Source organism: Schistocerca serialis, chromosome 9, assembly GCF_023864345.2.
Source record: "Schistocerca serialis cubense isolate TAMUIC-IGC-003099 chromosome 9, iqSchSeri2.2, whole genome shotgun sequence".
In the NCBI taxonomy this organism is placed as follows: Eukaryota; Metazoa; Arthropoda; class Insecta; order Orthoptera; family Acrididae; genus Schistocerca; species Schistocerca serialis.
The window spans coordinates 336,077,719-336,104,230 of record NC_064646.1 but is presented as its reverse complement, the minus strand read 5'-3'; the positions used below and the strand labels follow the sequence as shown (position 1 = coordinate 336,104,230).

The window sequence follows — 26,512 nt, the reverse complement described above, 5'->3', positions numbered from 1 at the left end:
TTGTCAACAGTTAAATATGGGAATTAATATCAATTTTCATATAGTGACAGATAACAGTCAGGTAACATTGCGACTAAGCTGTGTACACTTTGGTATCTGTCATATACATTTATAGTTTTGCACTGCTGATTTGTTTCCATTTCTCAAACAGGTGTGATAATGAACCTCTCCATCATCTGTACCTCTACATCTGAACTCTGTCATATCAGGTTTCCTGAGTATTTTTTTTGTTATATGTGTGCAATAGTATTTCTCCTGATGCATAATAACTATGTACAATTAAGAAATGTGGTCTTCCTCTTTATCATAACTGTTATTTCATTGTTATGCATGTGGTGATATACAATCCAAAGACAGTTGAATGACAATTTTTGTGTAAAATGTTTTCTGTCACACAAGCTTTTCCCTAGTTTCCAAGATCTGGTGGCTGAAGAGTTTGATGTCAGTTTGGGAATAATACTGATGGACACATATTCATGTTTTATTCTTTCTATTGCATTGCAGAAATACACAAGTAACATCAGCTAGGGTCATACTCAACTTTATTTACACTAAAAACTATGTTTGTAACAAAAAATGGAACAGCTTAGAAATGTATTTACAAAAAGAGTAAACATCTACAGCAGTTTTACAAAGTTCTGCCCAACATTTTTAAGATCTACCTAAATTTATAAGAATAGGAACTGTAAATGTAAATAACACACATGAAAATCCCTGAGAAAAATCCTAGTGTTTGTATCCGCTTCCTTGGCTAAGAGGAAACTACTGTATCAACTTACTTGAGATTTTCCTACCTGTCTCAAGCATTCTTAGTTGCAAAAATTGAATATTCCTGAGCTAAACAATGAACAGAATTTAAATGAGAAAGAACGGTCACTTCTGTTTAGGTAACAATGACATTTAGAATGTTATAACACCACAAGTTCACAAAATATATGTCTGTTTCAGATTTAAAAAGTGATCAGTCTTATTACTGCAATAATTTTGACAAATTGTATAAATACTCTCAGTCTCTCAACATAAATAATTTTCTAGGACCATTAGACAAACATAAAAAACAATTCTACAAAAAAAATAAAAACTAACCGTTATAGAATTCATTGAAACATTCGTAAAGGTGATCCTCCTCAAGAACTTCCAGAAGCTGTTCATCAGTCAGCAACAATGCATCATCACAACCCTCCTCCAGTCCTTGGTAGAAAGAATTGAAGACACGCACTTCTTCCATCGCCTTTTCGAGAGCTCGCAACTGATTCATGCTTTCGGATTCAACTGCCGCCAGCCGGTTATCACACTTATAGCGCAATTCCACTACATTCTGTGGGCACAAAGTGGTAGAGTATGCATCCAATTAAGTTCCCCTAATTCATTATGCACAGCTAATACAATGATGAAAATAACATTTCTTAGATGAGGCACACTATATCAATTCGTAATAAGTGGACATTTGCGAGAGCCAAGATGAGAAATTTATGCCATTATGCATTAAAAGTTTTAGACAGTGACGATGAAAAATTTACAGAGAAACGTACATGGCTGTAAAATACCTGTAACATATTTCAAATATTACTAAACACAGTAGATTCCTTGAAAGAGTCTCGATCATTATGAATTTTTACTAGTAATGCCATCTAGTTCCATAATGTATGTCCATTCATAACAACACTTTGGCTACTGATCTACCGATGTTAATTACAAGTCTGGTCGCAGTAACCAAGATGTCATAATAAATGATGATAACTAAATTGTCTAGATGGCATTATTTGGGAAAAAAAAGGACAGACACACATGAATTCGAAGTATTAGAACGTCAAATATACAAACTGGCAGAAAAAAAATCGCCCACTCACAGCAAAGACAAACCATCAACAAAATTTTTGCAACAGAAACGACAAGGGCTCTGCTCTTAGGCAAGTAAGGGAAGGAATAAAAATTAGAGAGCAAAGAGGGGTGGGGGGTGGGGGAGGGTGGGGGGTGGGGGGTGGGGGGGAAGAAAACACATTTAAGCTCCAGATGGATCATGCTCATAATTTGACTGTAGAAGAGGCTATGTATGAATGAATACTTGCTTGGATGCCTGACACATTTATAGGTTCCAATGGTCATAGATTTTGTTGAAAAACAAAGTGATATAAATTGATTCAAAAATATGTGCATTGTGATACTGGTTATTTAGTAAATATTTTGAGTATGGTGACATCATTTAATACATCTCTTTGGAAGCTTCTCGAGCTGTTGTTGTTGTGATCTTCAGCCCAGAGGCTGGTTTGATGTCGCTCTCCATGCTAGTACTCTCAACCTGAGTGTAGTTTCAGCTCTCTGAGACTGAAGACGTGTGTGCAACTGTGTGTGTGTGTGTGTGTGTGTGTGTGTGTGTGTGTGTGTGTGTGCTGTTGACAAAGGCCTAGCTATGATTGTGTGAATCTTTTTATTGTGCCTATCGTGACTCAGCATCTCCGCTATTTGGTGAGTAGCAACTTTTCTTCTCTCGTATTGCTACTACTTTAAGTGTCTCATTTCCTAATCTAATTCCCTCAGCATCACCTGATTTAATTCGACTACATTCCATTATACTCGTTTTGCTTTTGTTGATGTTAATCTTGTATCCTCCTTTCAAGATGCTGTCCATTCCTTTCAACGGATCCTTCGCTGTCTCTCACAGTATTACAATGTCATCGGCAAACCTCAAAGATTTTATTTCTTCTCCATGGATTTTAATTCCTATTCCAAATTTTTCTTTTGGTTCCTTTACTGCTTGCTCAATACACAGATTAAATAACACTGGGGATAGGCTACAACACTGTCTCACTCCCTTCCCAACCACTGCCTCCTTTTTGTGCCCCTCGACTCTTGTATAACTGCCATCTGATTTCTGTACAGATTGTAAATAGCCTTTCGCTCCCTGTATTTGACCACTGCCAGCTTCAGAATTTGAAAGAGAGTATTCCAGTCAACATTCTCAAAAGCTTTCTCTAAGTCTACAAATACTAGAAACGTAGATTTGCCCATCCTTAATGTATATTCTAAGATAAGTCGTAGGGTCAGTATTGCCTCATGTGTTCCAACATTTCTACGGAATCCAAACTGATCTTCCCTGAGGTCAGTTTCTACCAGTTTTTCTATTTGTTTGTAAAGAATTCGTGTTAGTATTTTGTAGCCGTGACTTATTAAACTGATAGTTCGGTAATTTTCATACCCCACAACACCTGCTTTCTTTGGGATTGGAATTATTATATTCTTCTTGAAGTCTGAGGGTATTTCACCTGTCTCCAACATCTTGCTCACCAGATGGTAGGGTTTTGCCAGGGCTGGCCCTCCCAAGGCTATCAGTAGTTCTAATGGAATGTTCTCTACTCACAGGGCCTTGTTTCGATTTAGGCCTTTCAGTGATCTGTCAAATTCTTCACGCAGTATCATATCTCCCATCTCTTCTTCATCTACGTCATTTTCCATTTCCATAATATTGTCCTCAAGTACTTCGCCCTTGTATGGACCATCTATATACTGCTCCCACCTTTCTGCTTTCTCTTCTTTGTTTAGAACTGGTTTTTCATCTGAGCTCTTGATATTCATACAGGCGGATCTCTTTTCTGCAAAGGTCTCTCTAATTTTCCTATAGGCAGTATCTATCTTATCCCTAGTGATATATGCCTCTACATACTTACCTTTGTCCTCTAGTCATTCCTGCTTAGCCATTTTGCGCTTCCTGTGATCTCATTTTTCAGACATTTGTATTCCTTTTTGCCTGCTTTATTTACTGCATTTTTATATTTCCTCCATTCATCAATTAAATTCAATATCTCTTCTGTTACCCAAGGATTTCTACTAGCGCTTGTCTTTTTACCTAGTTGCCCCTCTGCTGCCTTCAGTATTTCATCTCTCAAAGCTACCCATTTTCTGTTTACTGTTTTCCTTTCCCTGTTCTTGTCAATTGATCCCTAATGCTCTCTCTGAAACTCTCTACAACCTCTAGTTCTTTCAGTTTATCCAGGTTCCATCTCTCTAAATCCCCATCTTTCTGCAGTTTCTTCAGTTTTAATCTGCAGTTAATAACCAATAGATTATGGTCAGAGTCCACATCTGCCCCTGGAAATGTCTTACAATTTAAAACCTGGATCCTAAATCTCTGTCTTACCATTATATAATGTATCTGAAATCTTCCAGTGTCTCCAGGCCTCTTTCACATATACAACCTTCTTCCACGATTCTTAAATCAGGTTTTAGCTATGCTTAAGTTATGCTCTATGCAGAATTCTACCAGACGGCTTCCCCTTTCATTCCTTACCCCCATTCCATATTCACCTACTACTTTTCCTTCTCTTCCTTTTCCTACTATCAAATTCCACTCCCCCATAACTATTAAATTTTTTGCCTCCCTTCACTGTCTGAATAATTTCTTTTATTTCATCATACATTTCTTCAGTTCCTTCATCATCCGTGCAGCTAATTGGCATATAAACTTGTACTACAGTGGTAGGTGTGGGCTTCGTGTCTATCTTGGCTACAATAATGTGTTCACTATGCTGTTCGTAGCAGCTTACCCGCACTCCTATTTTTTAAATTCATTATTAAACCTACTCCTGCATTACCCCTATTTGATTTTGTATTTATAACCCTATATTCATTTGACCAGGAGTCTTGTTCCTCCTGTCACTGAACTTCACTAATTCCCACTATATCTAACTTTAACCTATCCATTTCCCTTTTTAAATTTTCTAATCTACCTACCCGATTAAGGGATCTGACATGCCACGCTCCAATCCGTAGAATGCAAGTTTTCGTTCTCCTGATAACGACATCATCCTAAGTAGTCCGCTACCGGAAATCTCGAATTATAAATCGAATATTAAATTGTTTTGAATTCTTCATTTTATCTGGGGTTTGATGATTTGTTTCACTTTCACATTTTTTTTACTTCTTTCAGTGATGTTTGAATGGAGTTTTGAGTCAAGGATAGTGTGCATTAGAAGAAAGTTATTCATTCATTTGTTCATGATCAACATGTAAATTCAAGAAGGTCAGAACACTCCAGGCTGCCTGATGGAAAAAGTAGTTATAGTTAAAACTGCTGATTGTTAATACATGGTAACATGCCAGAAGTAAAACTAGGGAATCTTTAATAAAGTATTTAAATAAGTTATATTAAAACCTTTCTTTCATGTTAAATTCCTCAAACTATATATCTTGTAAAGGGCAATGCTGATTATTGTATATGTATTTTTAAAAATAAAAATAAATCATGTCATAAAATGAGGATCTATGCCTCTGCTGATACATTCTTTGCTGTTAACTCCTATATCTATTCTTTATTCTTGTTATATGTGTGTATTCTGAATACCAGGCACTTGCTTTACTATAATAAAATGTTTCTTGTGTGCCACCTCAAACCGTAAATTGTGATAGCTTTAATCAATCGCTTTACTGAATATTTGGGGAACAACAACAGATTATGGAACCAGCTACTCTGTCCACCCAGTAAACATTTGCTTTTTAAAAATAAAAAATCTAAGACCAGCAATCTATTTTAAGCCAGAATTATGGCATTAAATTTATTGCCACTTACAGAAAAACTTACAGGAAAAGAGAACAACAAAACATGCCACTTTGCAATGAAAACCTGTGTACAAAATTAAAAACTATAGGAATGTGCCTCAGGTGGCATAAAGCACAAGTCAAAAGTGTGTAATGCTAGAGCATAAATTATGCTGTTAGTTGATCCAGCAGTTTACATGCACATACAGAATGCAACAACTGCAAAACAAGCCTGGGATGAATTACAACTCATATATGAAGACTCAGGACTTTAGAGGCAAACTGATTGCTGAATATGCTTCTCAACTCGACTGGAGAACTGTACATCATCAGAAGAATATGTATCCAAAATAATTTCCACTTCTAATATGTTAAAAGCTTTGAATTTCAAAGTTAAAGATGAGAGAGTAGGGTGAATTTTACTGGCAGGGTTATCAGCTTACTACTACAGAAGTCCAATGTACCAATAACTGGAGAATGTATTAAAACTAAATAGTTACTGGAAATGTAGGACAACAAGCATTGCCACTATGAATAGCGAAGCAGCTCTTCAAGTGAACAAGAATGATTAAAGAAATTTTGTACACAATACTGCCAAGGGACTGAGATGCACGAAACTGTTGCAGCAGAACCAAGGGAAGTAACAAGTCATCAGAAGAGACTTCAAATGACAAGATATCTTTACTCCACCAAGTAAAGCCATAAATAATGACCAGTGCATTGCTTCAGCAACTATGTCTAAACTCATGTCAGAAATGAGTCCATGTAGATCATGTTAACTGCAGAGGTGGTGGTGGTGAATGATGAGAATTTATCCATTCAATGGATTGGTGACACACATATTGATGGAAGCTTTGCAGAAAGATATGGCCAAATGACATTACTGACTCTCCATTCTATGAAGGTAAACAGGAGAGATTACCTCTCCAACATTCTGAGTCAAGGGCAAAATGTATCCTTGAATTAAAACATTGTGACTTACGTGACTCACAAGAACAACCAGAGCTGCCAGATATTTCCCAACTCTAATAGAGGACTATTCAAGGAAGATATTTTTGTGTACACTAAGTGACAAAAATCAAGTACTGGAAACTATTAGAAATTTCAAGAAGCTAGTGGAAAAACAAACTGGTAGTAAAATTCATGTTTTGCCCATAGGCAATGGGAAGCAGTATGTGAATTGTGGACTAGAAAACTTCTTAAGGACTGAAGGAATAATTCATCAAACAACAGTATCCTATGCATTGGAACAAAGTCAAGCACCAGAAAGGTATAACAGAACATCAGTAGGTGGATACTTATTATTTGATGCAGGCTTGTCTAAAGAATGTTTGGGAAAAGCAGTCTCTACATCTGATTACCTCATCAGAAGCATTAACCAGAAAAAAAATCAAACCTCACACATTTAAGAGTATTTGGCAGTAAGGTCTTCGTTCGCTTACTTAAAGCAAGCAGGCATAAATGGGACAAGAAGAACACTGACTGCATGCTGGTAGGACATTGTGAACAGATCAAGGCACATCACCTATTTCAACACAACTAACAAAAATGAATAAAGGTGAGAAATATGCTGAAACTTCCTTACAGATTAAAATTGTGTGCCACACCGAGACTTGAACTTGAGACATTTGCCTTTCATGAGCTAGTGCTCTACCGACTGAGCTGCCCAAGCATAACTTAAGACTGTCCTCACAGCTTTAATTCTGCCAGTACTTCATTTCCTATCTTCCAAACTTCATAGAAGTTCTCCTGCAAAACTTTCAGGACTAGCACTCCTGGAAGAAAGGATACTATGGTGAAATAGCTTAGCCATAGCCTGGGATATGTTTCCAGAATGACACTTTCACTCTGCAGTGGAGTGTGCACTGATATGAAACTTTCTGGCGAATTAAAATTGTGTGTTGGACTGAAACTCGAATTCAGGACCTTTGCTTTTTGTGGGCAAGTGCTCTACCAACTGAGCTACCCAAGCACAACTCAAGACCCATCCTCACAGCTTTACTTACACCAGAGCACTTGCCTGAGCAGAGTGGAAATATCATTGCATTGAGAGATGTGATATTTAAAGAAAATACTATTCAGAACAATGATGACGTAACAGTATCCAAAAAGTCTCAGGAGCTGGAAGTTATGCCCGATATTATGAAAAATGAATCATAAATGGTTGAATCTGAACCCATTACTAATGAGAATAATGACAATGCAAGATGTATTTCAGCTTACTGAAGCAGATTAGAGGATTCAAATTCAACACAAGCAAATAAAAATTTGGCAGTCTCACAGCAAAGTTAAGTGCTCGTAAGATGAACAAGAATTTTTGAAACTGATAAATATGAATGATTACATGACCTATTACTCTACAGACACACATAATTCAGATCTGACATCATTAGAAGATACTTTCCAAAGTAAAGAGCGACAACTGACTTCAGACAATTTAATTCTCAGATATAAGGCCAACAGACACCAAGTAGTTTTTCAACACTAAAAAGTGTGGTGTCACCGCCAGACACCACACTTGCTAGGTGGTAGCTTAAATCGGCCGCGGTCCATGTAGTACATGTCGGACCCGCGTGTCGCCACTGTGATCGCAGACCTAGCGCCACCACCAAGGCAGGTCTCGTGATACGAGAGTGGACTCGCCCCAGTTGTACGCGAACCTAGCTATCGCCCAGTTGTACGAGAACCTAGCTACCACCCAGTTGGACGAGAACCTAGCTACAGCCCAGTTGTACGAGAACCTAGCTACCGACCAGATGTACGAAGCCGTTCTCTCTCATTAGCCGAGAGACAGAATAGCCATCAGCTAAGTTAATGGCTACGAACTAGCAAGGCGCAAATTGTATCAGTGCCTATAGCTTACGAGTATTCAAGAGAGATGTATTCCAAGGACTAATAAAAAGATAAGTAATAAGCATCTACATACTTTTCTTCTTATTCATTTATAAGTTCTCATGTTCCAGACTTCACGCCCGTCTGCTTTAGCCGTGCGTGCCCTATCGGCTACAGCGTTAGTGTAGATTGCATTTTCAGCCATCTAAACTTCACGGTGTCGGCCCAGCTACCGACACAACATTTATTGGCGACGAGCAAAAGCGTTTGTATTAATTCGTTTACAACATTGGCGACGATTTAAAGTGTTCTGATTGCTTACATTTAATTGTGTCATGGCTTCGCCACATTCTCCAGATGTACTGTCCGAATTTTATCGCTTGCAGAATCAGCAGACGCAGGCGTTACTGGATGCCCTTGGACAGCTCGTCCAGGGTCAACGTGCGTTGCACACCGATGCGGCCGCCGCCGCTTCTTCGCTACCGCTGCCACTAAACGCTGTTGCACCTCCCTTTCGACCATACGTGGCAGCCGATGAGACCTGGCACGAGTGGTCTCGCCAGTTCAACTTTCACCTTGCTGCCTACAGAATTCAAGGTAATGAGCGGCAGCCGTTTTTGCTTTCTTGTGTCGGTGTGTCCACATACCGTGTGATAGTGAAATTGTTTCCCCGACGCGACGTAGCAACTCTGTCCTACGAGGAAATTTTGTCTGCATTAGATGCCTATTTCAAAGAAACAGTTAATGTGGTTGCAAAACGGTATACGTTTTTTCGTACAAAACGTACGGCCGGTCAAACTAATAGGGAGTGGGTAGCAACATTGCAAGGCCTTACTAGGGACTGTGCCTTTGAATGTGACTGTGGTCTTTCTTATTCAGATACGATGGTGCATGATGCAATTGCACAGAACGTTTCTGATGTTCGCATACGGGAGCAAATTTTGAAACTCGTTAATCCCTCCCTTCAACAAGTGATAGACATATTGGATAGACAGGACACACTTGACTGTGCTCAGGAATCTTTTGAAACTTCGCCAGCCGTGTGTAACATTCACCGGCCCGCTGGACGCGCTGCGCGGCCCGGTCAACTGCCATCGCACAAACAAACGCAGCTGCCGCCGCGCGCTAAGCCACGTGTGCCGCGCCAGCCCACAAATGTAGTGAAATCGTGCCCGCGGTGTGCTACTAGACATTCGCGTGAACATTGCCCGTCACGCCAAGCTATTTGCTTTTTCTGCAATAAGAAAGGACATGTTCAAAGTGTTTGCCAGAAAAAGCTCCGATCAGACAATCACACTCATTCCAGGCCCTTTGCTTCGCGCCGGAATCGAACCACGGACACTCAGGCTCGTGGACCTTCGCCTATGGACATTCATGTCGTTAATTCCACTTCGTCCAGTGACACTTTCTCTAACAGTAACTGTGATCGTCCCACAAAAACTGTGCGTCGACGTCGCCGGAAATCACGTCAATTAGCAAGTGATTCTGTACCAGTGTCTATTCAAATTGCACAAAACAGTCGCTCTTGTCGTCAGCAGGACAATAAACTTTTTGTGGACTTAGTCTTTGAAGGCAAAGTGATACCATTCCAGCTCGATACCGGAGCTGCAGTTTCGTTGCTCAATCATGACACGTACAAACAACTGGGCAAACCTCCGTTGCGTTCCGCAAATGTTAAGCTCACTACATATTCCGGACAGAAAATTCCTGTGTTAGGACAGTGCAGCCTTCTTGCAACATACAAGGGACAAACAAAACTTGTGTCATTTTATGTTCTTCGTTCTTCTTCTGCAGTGAATTTGTTTGGTCTCGATTTATTTAAGTTGTTTAACATGTCTATTGTAAATCAGGTCCTATCAGTGAATCAGACTGTGCCTACAGACAGTGTTTCTCGGCTGTGTGACGAATTTGCAGACATTTTTGCACCGGGCTTAGGTTGCGCTAAAAACTATGAAGCACATTTAGAACTGAAGGTAAACGCGCAACCGAAATTTTTCAGGGCGCGCAATGTTCCCCACGCATTGCGTGATGAGGTCGCAAGAACGTTACACGATCTCGAATCACAGGGTGTAATTGAACGTGTGCAAGCTTCTCTCTGGGCCTCACCCTTAGTAATTTTGCCAAAACCTTCCGGAAAATTGAGACTTTGCGTGGACTTCAAGGCCACAGTGAATCCACAGCTCGTGACTGCTACTTTTCCTTTGCCCCGCCCGGAAGATCTTTTTGCTAAACTGTGCCCGGGAAAATATTTTTCAAAGTTGGACCTAGCCGATGCGTACTTGCAAATACCGGTGGACGACGAATCCCAGCGCGTATTGGTGGTTAACACGCATCTTGGATTGTACCGCTTCAAAAGACTGCCATTCGGGTGTGCATCCGCCCCTGCCTTGTTTCAGCAATATTTACAAACTAATTGTGCGTCGGTCCCTACTGCAGCAAACTATCTGGACGGTATAGTGATCTCCGGACAGACCGAAGAAGATCATCTTGCGAACTTACGAACATTATTTCAGGTCTTGCGGCAAAATGGTCTTCGCTTGAGGAAGGACAAATGTGTGTTTTTTGCTCGTGACTTACCATACCTGGGACATGTCATTAATGCCCAAGGCATACATCCGAGTCCAGAGCACCTCCGTGCCATACAAGAATTGCCTTCCCCTCAAAATGTGAAACAGCTACAGAGTGTGTTGGGTAAAATTAATTATTATCATCGCTTTCTGCGCAGTGCCTCTTCTATTTCAGCTCCGCTTCATCGCTTACGCCGTAAAGGTGTTCCGTTCGTCTGGACGACGGAATGTGAACGCGCCTTTCGCCAGTTGAAATCGGCGTTGCTTTCTAATACTTGCCTTACGCCATTCGATCCCCAGAAACCCCTTTTGTTGATGGTAGATGCATCGGATTTCGGGATCGGTGCTGTGCTTGCGCACAAAGTTGGCTCCCATGATCGCCCTATTGCCTTTGCGTCCAAATTGCTCTCGTCTGCGCAAAGAAATTATTCACAGATAGAGAAAGAAGCTTTGGCTCTCGTGTTTGGTGTTACTAAGTTCCATGATTTCTTGTATGGTCGTCACTTTACCATCATCACAGACCACAAACCTTTGACATCGCTTTTTCATCCGACCAAGCCTGTACCTCCACGTACAGCGCAGAAATTCATTCGCTGGTCTATTTTCCTCTCGCAGTACCGCTACGATATCTTGTATCGGTCCACTGCTAAGCACGGAAACGCCGATGCGTTGTCCCGTTTGCCTGTTGCTGAGGATAAAGCATTCGATTCTTCCGAACTTGCTTGCATGTTCCTTGATTCGGAAACCGATGACGTGGTCGAATCGTTTCCGATTGATTTTCGTCGTGTCGCTACAGCCACAGCTGCTGACCCTGTCCTTGCTACTGTTTTACGTTTTGTTGCTACGCAATGGCCTTTGTCAAAGTCTCGGATCGAGGATCCGTTGGTTCGCCGATTTTTTGCTCACAAGGAGAGACTTTTTGTTCGACGTGGTGTTTTGTTGTTGCGTTCTGATAATGATCAGTCCAGAGTCGTGGTCCCACGTTCGTTACAGTCCTCTGTTTTACGGCTTCTTCACCAAGGACATTGGGGTATAGTGCGAACGAAACAACTTGCTCGTCAGCACTGTACTTGGTTCGGAATCGATGCTGCGATTACGAATATGTGTTCTTCGTGCCCGGCGTGTGCCGAACAACAGTCCGCACCGCCGCGGAAAGTCTTTGCGTGGCCAAAAGCCACTTCCCCTTGGCAACGCTTGCACATTGATTTTGCTGGTCCATTCTGGAATGCTCGATGGTTGGTTCTGGTCGACGCCTTCAGTAATTTTCCTTTTGTTGTCCGGATGTCTTCCACGACGTCCTCCGCCACCATCCAAGCGTTGTCTGCTATCTTTTGCATTGAAGGTCTTCCGCAGACTATTGTTTCCGACAATGGCCCACAATTCATGTCCGCAGAATTTCAGTCATTCTGCCAGGCCAATGGTATTCAACATCTGACATCCGCGCCGTTTTCGCCTCAGTCCAACGGTGCCGCTGAACGATTGGTCCGGACTTTCAAGTCACAGATGTTGAAATTGAAAGAGTCGCATTCTCGGGAGGACGCATTGTTGCTCTTTTTGTCTTCGTATCGCTCTCAGCCCCGGGAGGGTCGCTCGCCGGCTGAGTTGCTCCACGGTCGTCCTCATCGCACCTTGATGTCTTTGCTGCATCCGCCGCATCAGGTTCCTGTGCAGCGGCAGACTCCTGCTTTTGCTCCAGGCGACGTTGTATTTTATCGCAACTATCGAGGTTCACGGCGTTGGCTCGCAGGGCGCATTCTTCGCTGCCTCGGCCGCGCGATGTATTTGGTTTTGGGGGCCTCTGGTGAGGTGCGTCGGCATCTCAATCAGCTGCGCCTCTGTCGTCGCTCGGGTTCTGCCGCTCCCCGTCTGCTTTCAGCAACGGTGCCGTCCGGTCAGCGCCCTGGGGACCCATCTACTGGCTCGCCTCATCCCCAGGTGTTACCGACGATGCCTTCCATTTTGCCCCATGGCGACGCGCCGCCGCAGCAGCAGCAGCCGCCGCCGCCGCCGCTTGTTCTCCCGCCGGCGCTGCCCGCGTTCGACGCTTCGTTGCAGCCGCCAAGCGCCTCCCAGGGTCACGCGCCGCCGATCGCTTCCAGTGACCAGCTGTCCTCCGCCATGGAACTCCCGCTCGCTCCGGACCACATGACGTCATCGCGCGTCGGCTACCCCGACGCAATGGAGGTTGATCCTTCGGTCACTCCTGTCTCTTTACGGGCGCATACGCCGCATGTTGACGTGCACCCTGGACTAGTTTTGCAGGCGTTTCCTAGCTCCCCTCGGACCGCATGGCCGGGTGCGGGTGGCACAGCCTCGCCTGTTGTTAGGCTCCCCACCTCATCGCATACGTCAACATGTGGTCCTCCCCACGGCGGGCGGAAGCCTTATCACACGACCGTTCGCCGATTTGCGGGGGAGGAATGTGGTGTCACCGCCAGACACCACACTTGCTAGGTGGTAGCTTAAATCGGCCGCGGTCCATGTAGTACATGTCGGACCCGCGTGTCGCCACTGTGATCGCAGACCTAGCGCCACCACCAAGGCAGGTCTCGTGATACGAGAGTGGACTCGCCCCAGTTGTACGCGAACCTAGCTATCGCCCAGTTGTACGAGAACCTAGCTACCACCCAGTTGGACGAGAACCTAGCTACAGCCCAGTTGTACGAGAACCTAGCTACCGACCAGATGTACGAAGCCGTTCTCTCTCATTAGCCGAGAGACAGAATAGCCATCAGCTAAGTTAATGGCTACGAACTAGCAAGGCGCAAATTGTATCAGTGCCTATAGCTTACGAGTATTCAAGAGAGATGTATTCCAAGGACTAATAAAAAGATAAGTAATAAGCATCTACATACTTTTCTTCTTATTCATTTATAAGTTCTCATGTTCCAGACTTCACGCCCGTCTGCTTTAGCCGTGCGTGCCCTATCGGCTACAGCGTTAGTGTAGATTGCATTTTCAGCCATCTAAACTTCACGGTGTCGGCCCAGCTACCGACACAACAAAAAGAATCTCAAAACAGACATTTTTAGATACAAAGCACAGCTAATAGTTAAGGAATGTACATAAAAAAGGGTTTAAACTATGAAGAGACTTCTATCCTAATGATCTACTCCAGTTCATAAAGGTATCTGGTTTAGTTATTTTCAGTAACAACCCACAAGAGAAGGAAATGTTCAAAAATAAACTCAAAGAGCAATTTGTAAGAGGATGGTGGGTTGAGTAAATAAACTGTTTATTATTTCATCTGGGGACTGTCCACATGTTGCCAAGGATGTTTCGAGTATGCTGCTGAAGTTTCACTGGGAATCACTTACACATTCTCTGTACAGTCTCATATTTTTGAAGTCCTGAAGAAAGATGTTTATGGCTGTCAATTTGCTTTGAGTGAAGAAGTGCACATCTGGGTAAAATTGTGGTTCTGTAGGCAATTGCAAACATTTTTCCACGAAGGCACTTACCATCCTGTCTCACAGTGGATAAATGTATTAACAGTTATAGTGGCTACTTTTGAAATAAGAAACAGTTTAATTAAACAATGGAAAATCCAGGATGGAATGTAACAATACCAGAGAAGAAAAGTTGCTACTCACCATATAGCGAAGATGCTCCCGAGTCGCGATAAGCACAACAAAAAGATTCACACAATTAAAGCTTTTGGCCATTAAGGCCTTTGCCAGCAGCACACACACACACACACACACACACACACACACACACACACACACACAACTTTCACACATGTCTGCAGTCTCACATTCTCCGCCAGGGTTTCGATTACCTCTCGTCGTGCCCTGAAATGAGAAATGTCCTCCCCACTATCCTTCCCACCCCTCCTACCGTGGTATTCTGCTGTCCACGGAACCTACACAATATACTCGTCCATCCTTACACAACCCCTGCTCCCAATCCATTACCTCATGGCTCATACCCCTGTAATAGACCTAGATGCAAGACCTGTTCCATACATCATCCTACCACCACCTACTCCAGTCATGTGATTTACAAGCTAAGGTGCAACCACTGTGCTGCATTCTATGTAGGCATGACCACCAACAAGCTGTCTGTCCGCATGAACGGCCACCGACAAACTGTGGCCAAAAAACAAGTGGACCATCCTGTTGCTGAACACGCTGCCAAACATGATATCCCTCATCTCGATGATTGCTTCACAGCCTGTGCCATATGGATCCTTCCCACCAACACCAGCTTTTCTGAATTGCGCAACTGCGCAGGTGGGAACTTTCCCTGCAGTACATCCTACATTCCCGTAACAATCCTGGCCTAAACCTTTATTAGTCTCTGTCCTCAACCATCCAGCCCCCTCCCTGTTCCGATTCCAGCACTACACAGCTGTCATTTTACCACCACACCCAGTATTTTACTTTCTTTTTATTTTTCTCCTTTCTGCTACTTACCCCCTCCCCCCTCCACATCTTCTCTCCTGCCCTCCGTCTAAACTGCAACACCTCTCTGTCCACCACTCCCACCATACTATCCCTCCCCTCCCCGTCCCAGCCTCCTCCTTACCCCCACCCAGTCGCCACTCCCATCATGCACTGGTGCTGCTGCTTGCAGTGTGGTTTCAGTTCTCTGAGACTGCAGACATGCGTGCAAGTTGCACATGCGTGATTTTTGTGTGTGTGTGTGTGTGTGTGTGTGTGTGTGTGTGTGCGTCTACTACTGACAAAGGCCTTAATGGCCGAAAGCTTTAATTGTGTGAATCTTTTTGTTATGCCTGTCACGACTCAGCATCTCCGCTATTTGACAGCCCACTGTAATTTAAAAGAGCTAGGAGAAGTGTCAAATTGTGCGGGCATCAAAATAACAAGGGACTACAAATTGGGACTATTATGGGTGGATCAATCTCCTTATGCAGAACAAATATTAAATAAATACAGCGTGAAGGATAGCTATTTAGTATCAACACATTTGGACAACACTCAAGTATTCATACGATATGAGCCCAAAGACAGACAAAGAGAGCCACGAGAAATGTACCCTACAGAGAAGCTATAGGCAGTTTGGGAACCAGACTTGACCTCGCATATGCAATTATAGTGTATGTCACTTCAATGAAGATTCAAGTGTGGCTCACTAGCAGGCACTTAAAAGAATCACGAGGTACTTGGAAGATATTATGGACTTGAAGCTGTAGTTTTCTAGGGAGGAGAACCAAAACATCACAGGAGATAGACAGGGCACGAGACAAAGGTTCAGATGGCTCTGAGCACTATGGGACTTAACATCAGAGGTCATCAGTCCCCTAGAACTTAGAACTAATTAAACCTTACTAACCTAAGGACATCACAAACATCCATGCCCAAGGCAGGATTCGAACCAGCGACCGTGGCAGTAGCGCGGTTCCAGACTGAAGCGCGGCCGGCACGAGACAAAGGGAACAGGAAGTCAGTCACTGGTTTTCTGTTTAAATCACAAGGAGATGTAATTTCTGGAGCAATAAGAAACAACTTACCGTAGCTTCATCAACTACTACAGCTTAACACAGGGCATCAGCCTCTGTTTGTCAAGAGGCACTCTGGTTACAGAGATTAAACAACAAAATATCTCCATGCCCTGAAAGTGACCCCATTAAAATTTACTAGGATAGCAAAGGTGCATATGACTTATACAGAACAAGTGGCTACAGTGTAAGGACAAAATATATTAATATAAGACATCACTTTATTAGAGAAAAGATAGTCTCAGGTCATGTTATACTGGAACAGATTATTAGGGGGGCAGATGCTCACTGATATTAACTAAGTCACCTGCTAGAACAAGACATCATCAAATAAATAACAAATGTGGACTGATAGTATGAAGCTCTTTTATTGGGCACTGATTCTAGTGTAAGTGTTATAAATGTGAATCTATGGCTCTGCTGCTTTATATGTTCTTTGCCATTAATTTCTATGGTTTTTTAAAATTCTTGTTCTTGTGTGTGTTTTCTGAATATTATGTGTGTGCATTGGAATAATAAAATTTATGCTTCTTCCAACCTTGACCACTACTTCACTGAACATTAAAGCAAAAAATAAGAGGTCAAATTATAATATTTTGCTGCTCTCATCTTGATACTCTAGTTTTGAACCTTTGCAATTCTGCCTACCTGTTCCTGACTTCTGAGTAGCATCTGCATCTACACACACACACACACACACACACACACACACACTGCAGAGTACATCGCACCTACTCCATTTGCATATGTTGTCACACAGTTTTCTTCAAATACACTTTCTCTAAATTTAATCAATAGGCTTTTGTAAGAACTAAGCGATCTTTCTTCCCATTTAATTCACTGAGCATTTCTGTTACATTTATATATGGTCTATACAAATCTGTTATGATATCAGCAGTGCATATGTGGATTTATTCAACCTCTATTGTCATAACTGCTTGATATGCACTCCACACAGTGAAACATTCTAGAATAGGTCACTCTAGTGTCTTGTATGCAATTTACTTTACAGATACAGTGCATTTTCCCAGAATCCTTCCAACAATTCTAAGTTCCCTTTCGCTGTCCCTAATACTGATATTTATGTCTTTGTCCAATTTCATATTTCTTCTTAGTATAACCTTTAATCCTCTCCATCTCATCTGGTAAGTCTCCCCTGATCTGGGATTATGGGTTTTTTCCGAACTCTACCTGTTTTTGTGAACCTCACCGATCCTTAACCACATACATAGACCTCCTCCATTTTCCCCACATACTAGACCCAAGGAGTGGTGCAATAGAGCTGCGAGGTGCGTGACACAGGGGAAGGTGTGTCATTAATAGAGATGCACTCTACGAAAACTACAGATTGGTAGTTTTGGAATACTACACAAAGGATACAGTAAATGGCAGGATTACTGATATACTGGTTTCTAATGACTTCTCTATTTGTTGTCTGGTTGTTTGTTTTGTACATAATTAGAACTGCAGATCATTCAGTGTTACTCCATTGTGTATTTTACACCCTTAAGAACATTTTAAAGTAATATAAATTAGTTTATTGCATAATTTCTGTGCTTTTATATAACCTAAGCCTACTTACTTCTGAAGCGAAAAGCACAGTTTACAGGCACAAACATAAAAAGATCTATATAATCACTGTTGTTATTTTGCTCTCAATACTATGTTCTTCATCATGATTGAAGGCAAGAGTTTCCTATTATTATTGATAAATGTATAAGTTTTTTATGAATAACACAAACATGTTTTATATAAGTTCAACAAAATATTGAAGCAATGTTTGATATATTTTTCCTGTGTGTTTTTTTTTTTAATTTTATCTTTTTTTGAGGAAACTGCATTTCATAGCGCTCTATGATAAATCACTTTAATTTTTTTTTAAACTAAAGCAGTCCTCTTTTTCTCATTACAAATCAATGATTTTTTAATAAAACTTGCATTAAACATTGACAATTTCAATTTTGCTGTAAAAACTGTTTATTTTTAAGAACAGACCTGATGATGACTATGTAGAACAAAAATATTCCATAGGTTATGCAGCTCTTTATATATCCTTATTTACTTTCCAAACGGTTCACCATTTTTGGTTTCTATGGGAAATTAGTAAGTCACTGACTGCACATGTAAACAAAGGTAGTGCCCAATAGGTATGCAACATGCTAATGTACAGGCAATGTGGGTATGACCTTAATTGACCAAGGCTGCAACCAAAACTACAGTAGCCTATGCTGTACTTATGATAGCCTACAGTAGTTTCACAACACAACTCTAGCCATTCGTGGAGCTTCAGGAATGCCGGGTGATGCTGCCCCCCCCCCCCCCCCCCCCCCCCCCCCGAGTAATTAGCCTTACACCCCATGGGGTTCTGTGGTATTGACCGAATAAAACCCTAATCCTCGTGGTAGCAAAATGGAGAACACAGAAAATGAAACTTGATGAGTCCATTTTTGCAGTTTGATTGGATGGTAGACCAGCGCATGAAGTGGAAACTGTTCCTGAGGAATCAGACCAGGTCAAGGTCATATCCTTGTCTGAGGCTTAGAGGAGGAAACACCTCACAGACAAAAAGAAAAGGAAGGTAAAGAATGGCCTCCTAAGCATATATGATGGGATCTGAAAGGTCTTGAACCCAAGAGCCCCAAGAAAGAAAGACTGTCTCAGAGTGAAAGGGTTAATCAGAAGCCTTCTACCTCTAAGACAGAGAACAAGAGAACAAGGGAGAAGTCTAATACTCCCAATTATCAAGATAAACTCAGAAAAAAACAGGCATGAAATAAGGAAAATACCTATAGTACAGCAGTCTCAGTTTTCAAGATACTAGTTGTTCAACAGGGATATCCACTGGTCAACATAACCTTGCTGCAGGTGGAGCTCGTTCAGATGGCTCTCTTTGAGAAGACTGGAGAGAATGCAAGTACAGGCCCTAGATTTGAAAGGTACTTTCATCATTGCCTGTAAGGGGATGGGAACAATAGATTGGCCTAAGATGGTGACCAAGATATCTTCACGGGAGGAGCTAAAGCTGTTGGTCAAGAGGGTGACCGAGTTATTCAGGACCGCAAAGGTATCAATTTGAATACTAAAACTCCTCGAAAGACTGTTCGACAAAGTGCACGCACAGAAACAGAAGATCTTGTCAGAGAACCAGAGGGTAATCAGCCAAAAGGTTGTATCGGACAGCCAAATTTCTATGGTGGAAGTTAGCAAAAAAATCCCTGATGGATGGATGGAGTGATGGGATTAAAGATGCCAAGCTATGAGCTCATCAGTCCCTCAATCCTTCGTGTGTCAAGATGGGAATAGTCACCAGAAAGGAAGGACACAAAAGACAAATTCCTATGATTATGACTGTACCAAAACTCAAGAAACCCAAGAGTTAGAAGCAACGAGAAGTGAGAGGGGGGTAAAAGGGTGAAGATGGGAGAGTTGCCCTACCCAGACAGCAGGTGGAAGCCCTCGGGACACATTATATGACAGGAGATGCACCCCTCTGCATCCGACCGGTGCCTTCACTCTCCCCACTACCACACGTAAACTAGCAACATGGACAAGTTGATAAAATCTCAGTGTTCATCAGAGACAAGGGTATTGTCGGGAGTGCCCCAGAGAAGTGTGATAGGACTGCTGTTATTTTCTATATACATACATGATCTGGTTTTGTTTTGTTTTGTTTTGTTTTGTTTTAGGGTGTAAAAACAACTAGGATCATACGCTCCCATGCCAGAACTGTAGAACACAAAGACAAAAAAGGAGTTAAAAATGAATGCACGTTAATCCCAATCGACAGTAGAGAAGACAGCTAAAACCAGGGACATTGAGAGAGGTCTATAAAATATGCCGTAGACAAAAGGAGGCCTGGACTGAAGATTAAATGTCTTTCACCATATTGGTATGACGGATAAAAAGTAAACCACGGTCGACCTCCCACGCATTGTTCGCTAAAACGGCCGATAACACAGACGGTAAACATAAATTGGAATGTAAGTGGTTAAAAAAAAGGGCATTCCATCACTAAATGGTGAACCGTCAAAGGTTGAAGGCAATGAGCAGAGTGGTTGGGGAGCACCACTTAACAAAAGGTAAAAAGACAGTGCCTGATATGCAACCTATCTAAAATAATGATCTCGTGGCGAGATGGCCGAGAGGAGATAGTTTAAGCCACTAGGAGAGACTTAATAATCCGGAGCTTGTTCCTGTGAAGGGAGGACCAGTGGTGACGCCAAAGTGGCACCACCTGCTGACAGACAGCAACACAGACATCATTGGTGGGAATGTAAGAACTAATGGGCTGAGATACGAGGACTGCAGCCTTGGTAGCAGCATCAGTGGCCTCGTTCTCTGTCACACTGAAGTGAATAGAAACCCACATAAACATCACAGTGGCTCCATCAAGAGTGAGCAAGAGACAACTTTCCTGGACCTGTTGTACTAATGGATGGACAGTGTACACCTTACAGATACTTTGAAGGGCACTGGAAGAGTCAGAGCAGATGACGCAATTGAAAAGCCTGTGTCGCCTGGCCTGATACAGAGCAATGAGCTCAGGAGTAAACACTGAGCAGTGTTCCGGAAGCTGATACTGAAACTTGTCGGTGCCAATGAATAAGGCACATCTGACACCACGGTCAGTTTGAGAGCCATCAGTGTACACGAAGGTACTATCGTGAAGTTGTGCGCAAGGTCGTGAAACTGAAGGTGATAGAGTGAGGCTGGAGTAGTGTCCTTAGGAAGTGAATACAGGCCAAGGTGAACATGGGCCACCACACGAAGCCAAGATGGTGAAGGGTTCACATGCACTGGGAAAGTGGCAGGTAGTGCGAAGTTAAGCTGCCAGAGCACGAGCAGAAAGTGAACTCCAGGAGGTAACAGGGAGAGGTACGAGCCCCTTACTGGCAATCAAAGGAGTCATCAGAGAAGGAGGCGTAGGATTGGTGGCCATGTATGGTAGACAAACTGCATGCATATCTGCTGAAAAGAAAGTCACAGTGGTAGAACAGCAGTAGTTCATCAGCTTCTACAAACAGATTATCAACTGGGTTAGTGTAAACGGTGCCAGCAACCAAATGGATGCCACGATGGTGGATAGCATTGAGACGGTGTAAATGGGATGGACATGCAGATGCATGAATAAAACACCCATAATCTAGTTTCGAATGGACAAGGGCGGTTTGATTTGCTGCCCAGGAAGTACCACTGAGGACACGTAAGACATAGAGGGACCAAATACAGCAGGCTGCCAGCAAAGACACATGGGAGGGCCAAGAAAGTTTCATATCGAGCATGAGCCCCCAGAATTTCGTAGTTTCAACAAATGGAAGAGCAACAGGCCCAAGGTGCATAGATGGTGGAAGAAACCAATTGCACTGCCAGAAATTAATACAAACTGTTTTGTCAGTGGAAAAACGAAAGCCGTAGTTGACGAAAGCCGTAGTTGATGCTCCTTGAGTAAAGACGATCAAGACATTGCTGAAGATGCCACTCAATGCGACAAGTCTGTGAAGGACTGCAATAGATGGCAAAATCATCAATGAAACGGGGGTTGGATACGCCCGGCAGAAGACAAGCAATAACAAAGAGGATGGCACTCAGGACAGAACCCTGAGGCACACCATTTTCGTGGACAAATGTGTCCGACAAGGCAGAACCCACACGTACCTTAAAAACTCCTGAAGAAAACGGGGCATGTGGCCACAAAAGCCCCATGCAAAGAGAGTACAGAGGATACCAGTCCTCCAGCATGTGTCATAGGCTTTCTCCAAATTGATAAACATGGCCACAGTCTGGGATTTCCGCAGAAAACCATGGGTGGACAAAGTGACGAGATGGTCAACTGCAGAATGGTGCACTCAAAGTCCACACTGTGCAGTGGTTAGGAAATTGCGAGACTCGAGCCACCATACCAGCTGGTCATGAATCACATGTTCAATCACCGTGTAAACACAGCTGGTAAGAGAAATGGGGCAGTAGCTTAGAAGGAAGGTGTTCATCCTTACTGCACTTAGGTACGGGTATGACAGTGGCTTCACGCCAGCGTTCGGGAGACGCGTACTCTGCCCAGATTCGGTTGTATGTATGAAGGAAAAAGTTCTTGCCTGCTAGAGAAAGGTGGTGCAACATCTGGATTTGAACATCGTCTGGTCCTGGGGAGGAGAATCAGGATCAATTAAGAGCATGATCTAGCTCCCTCATAGTAAAGGCAGCACTGTAGCACTTATGATTATGAGAAGAGAAGGCTATCGCCCGAGCCTCATCCACTTGTTTCTGATGGAGGAAGGCTGGGCGATATTGGGAGGAGCTTGAAATCTCCATAAAATGGAGGCCCAAGGCAGTGGAGATAGCAACAGGGTCCACTATGACCATCTGCTACTGTCAGGCCAAAATTGGAGAACAGATTTTGGTCCCAGACAGCCGTTGGAGGATGGTCCACACGATGGAAGAGGGAGTGGAACTGCTAAAAGAACTAGTGAATGAAATCCAGCTAGATTTTATGCTATACCGAAGAATGTGACGACGTTGTGCATGCAAGTGATTATAATGAATGCAGCTTGCCATCATGGGACGATGTGGAGAGCATGACTTCGCGTGCGAATTGCGTTGCGGCACAGTTCAACCCACCACAGGACCAGCACACAGCAGGGTAAAGACGAAGTGCGAGGAATGGTGTGTTCTGCAGCGCTAAGGATAACATTTGTAAAATATTCTACCTGGTCATCATAACTGTGGAAATGTTGTTCGTCGAAGGTCGCCAGGGAGGAGTGAAGCCTCCAGTTGGCCTTAGTAAGCCGCCATTTGGGTGTGCACATAAGTGTGGTATGAGTCAGCAAAAGGATAGCACATGAGAAATGGTTGCTCGTGTATGTATTAGAGACAATGGACCACTCAAGATGATGGGTAAGCTGGGCAGTGCAGAAGGATAGGTCCAAATGGGAATAGATGTGCACGGAGTCTGAAAGGAATGTGGGTGCACCTGTGTTAAGCCAGAAGAGGTTAAGTTGATTAAGAAGGTCAGCCAAGAGGACACCTCTTTGACAGGTTCCGGGAGAACCCCAAGGGGATGGAGCACATTAAAGTCACAGAGCAACAAAAAGGGGTGAGGTAGTTGCCTGATAAGCTGGAGGAAGTCTGCCCTGGTGACATCGAATGATGGAGGGATGTAAATGGTACAAAGGGGAAAGGTCAAGCGAGGAAGGAAAAGGTGAAATGCAACAGCTTGAAGACTGGTAGTAAGGGAGATGGGTTGACTATGAATGTCATCCCGTATGAGTAGCACATCTCCCCCATGAGATTGAATGCTGTCCTCGCGAGGGAAGGTCAAATGGACCAGGAAGAAATGCAAGAGCTCAAAGCGGTTGTGAAGTTGCAAGTTTGTTTCCTGGAGGCAGAGAACAAGCAGACACTGCGATTCTAAGAGCAGTCGCAAATCCTCTTTGTTGGAGCAAAAACCGTGAACTTTCTATTGAAGGAGAGTCATAACGAGGAAAGAGGAGAGGGGAAAAATGAAGGGGTGTCATCTCAGCACCTACAGAGTGCCAGCCTTCAAAAACTCACTGCTACAGGGAGCAGAGGCTGCAAGATTCTTCTCCACGAGACCTACAGAGACATCAGCATTCTCCCTCTGTCAATCTGTGGAGTCCAGGGAAGAAAAACGATTGGTGGTGTGCACCAGTGACATGGAGGTCGGCCGTGCAAGGGTATCACGTAGCGATACCGTCAAAGAGGATTTCCGAGGCAGTGAAGAAGAAGACTGTTTGCCTTTGTTTGACTTCTTTGAGCCTTTCCGGTTGGCAGAAGAAGACTCAGATGTTTGTTGGCTAGAGAGATGTAGGAAGTATGTGCGGGAGTATTCTTTCTGCCCTTTCCAGCCTGCCAGTTGTGTAGCAGGTGACTTCACCCTTGAGGCGAAAGTTTGGTGGCTTGTTGCACAGCTTGGGCAGGAGACACCGATATTACGATGACATTTCAGAACTGCAGTGCTAAATTTAAGATCACATGTCTGCGTGGCCATATTCTTCGTGGAGAGAAATGTAACAAGAACAATACTGTAAGTGCCAGATGGTAGAACACAGGGTTTGTGACTAGCCAATAACTTGCGAGCAACAGGGTAAAGCATTTTTTTCCTTTACCCAGATCTCCTGGACAGCCTACTCATTGAGATACATGGAACAATCTCGAGAGGAGGCAGCATGGTTGCCACTGCAGTTGACACAGCAGGGAGAAGGAGGTGGACAATTGCCCTCGTGAGCATCCCTATCACAGGTTACACATTTGGCCAAATGTCAACAGGACATTCGAGTGTAGTTCAAACGATGAAACTGGTAGCAGCACATCGGGTTCAGAATGTACGGTTGGACTGTGGTAACTTCATAACCTGCTTTGATCTAGGACAGAAGCACCACTCTATCAAAAGTGGTAAGAAGAATGCGTGTGGGCACTGAGGATGCATCTACCTTTTTCATCACCTAATGGACTGCAATGACACCCTGATCAGAAAGGTACAATTGGATGTCTGCCTTGGTCGGACCATCAAGCAGCCTATTGTAAATAACACCACAGGAAGAATTTAGAGTTCTATGGGCTTCAACATGAACAGGATAGCCGTGGAGGACTGAAGCCGCAAGCTGTTATTGTGCTTACAAATCATGTGTAGTCTCAAAAGCAAAATGCCATTGCATAAACGAGAGCGGGATTTCACAGAGCCGGCAATTACAACACCTTTCTAAATAAGAAATGGATTTACCATTGCAAAGGACAGACCATCTTCAGAACGTGAAACCATGAGGAACCGTGGTGCTGCTGCGAGGGTCTTTGAGTCAGAAGTTTCATTCCGTTGATGTTTGGTAGATGCTGACTGCGACGACAATGATTGGCTCATTGCGAGAAAGTCCCCCATGATTGCCAGCATCTCCGATGGCGTACTCCTTCCAACTGGGAGTTCCCTCAGAGGTGGGCTCACCCACCTTACGTGATTGTTCACACCTCAGGTCACACCTCCCAGACACCTGACAGAGAGACCATTCGGCAATTTGGGAAGGTAGCAGCTGAGGCAATCACCCCTCCCTGGGCCTGGCCTGTACCAGAGGGTATGTGCGAACCCTACCTGTCGACATGGGGCTAGGAATTATGCATTATCCAGTCGCCTGTTATGCACCACACGCATGGGCTGACCTTTAGAAGGGCACAGGGAGGAAGAAGGAAAAGTGGAACCTCAAACGCTGAAGCGGAGGAAGGATAGGAGAAGGTGAATGAAGAAAGAAAAAAAAGGAACAAAAAACAGTGGTGAGACTGTTCTGATGTCAGCTACTGAAAATGCGGAACACATTCTCAAAAACAAACAAGACATGTTCCCCAAGGGAGGGGAAAAGGAACAGTAAGAGGACAGACATGCGGCATGGAAGATGCTGCAAAGGCTGGGGCCCCGTTGTAGCCAAGCATGAACCTGTCAAAGAGCGGCGAGCTCCCTGGCTGGAAATGGTCTGGTGGGCAGGGTAAGCAGCAGTCTGCAACTGATTGCTGATGATGTGGCGTATGGGAAGGTGTCATCGTTGAGTGACTATAGGAAGATACAAGATGACTTTGATATAATTGCTAGTTGGTGTGATGATAGCAGCTGGCTCCAAATGTAGAAAAACGTAAGTTAATGCTGACGAGTACGAAAAACAAGCCCATAATGTTCCAATACAGCATTAATAGTGTGCGTCTTGAAACAGTCATGTCGATTAAATATCTAGGCGTAACACTGCAAAGCGATATGAAATGGAATGAGCAAGAAAGGATTGTAGCAGGGAAGGTGAATGGTCAGCTTTGGGTTTTGGGAGAATTTTAGGGAAGTTTGGTTCACCTGTAAAGGTTTGGTTTTGTTTTGCTTTAGGGTGCACAAAACAACTGGGGTCATACGCGCCAAATCCAAACTACAGAACACGAACACAGAGAGGAGTTAAATGACTATACATCAGTCCCAATTGACAGAATAGAAGACAGCTAAAAAGAGGCACATGGAAAAAAGGCTAATAAAAAGACACCATACAGAAACACAAGTCCAAAATTAAAAATTAAATGGCCTTCACCATATTGTTTTGGTGGATAAAAAGTAAAACGCGGTCGACAGCCCGTGTGTCAT

General features: G+C 43.3%; 1 protein-coding gene across 1 annotated transcript in view; it reads right to left on the bottom strand.

Moving 5' to 3' along the window:
- Positions 1 to 594: 594 nt before the first annotated feature.
- Positions 595 to 26,512, bottom strand: part of LOC126419063 (uncharacterized) — a 70,713-nt gene continuing 44,795 nt past the window's right edge. The window contains exon 2 of the mRNA XM_050086142.1: positions 595 to 1,318. Within this exon, the coding sequence (XP_049942099.1) occupies positions 1,082 to 1,318 (237 nt within the window). The 3' untranslated portion in view covers positions 595 to 1,081. The remainder of the gene's footprint in view (positions 1,319 to 26,512) is intronic.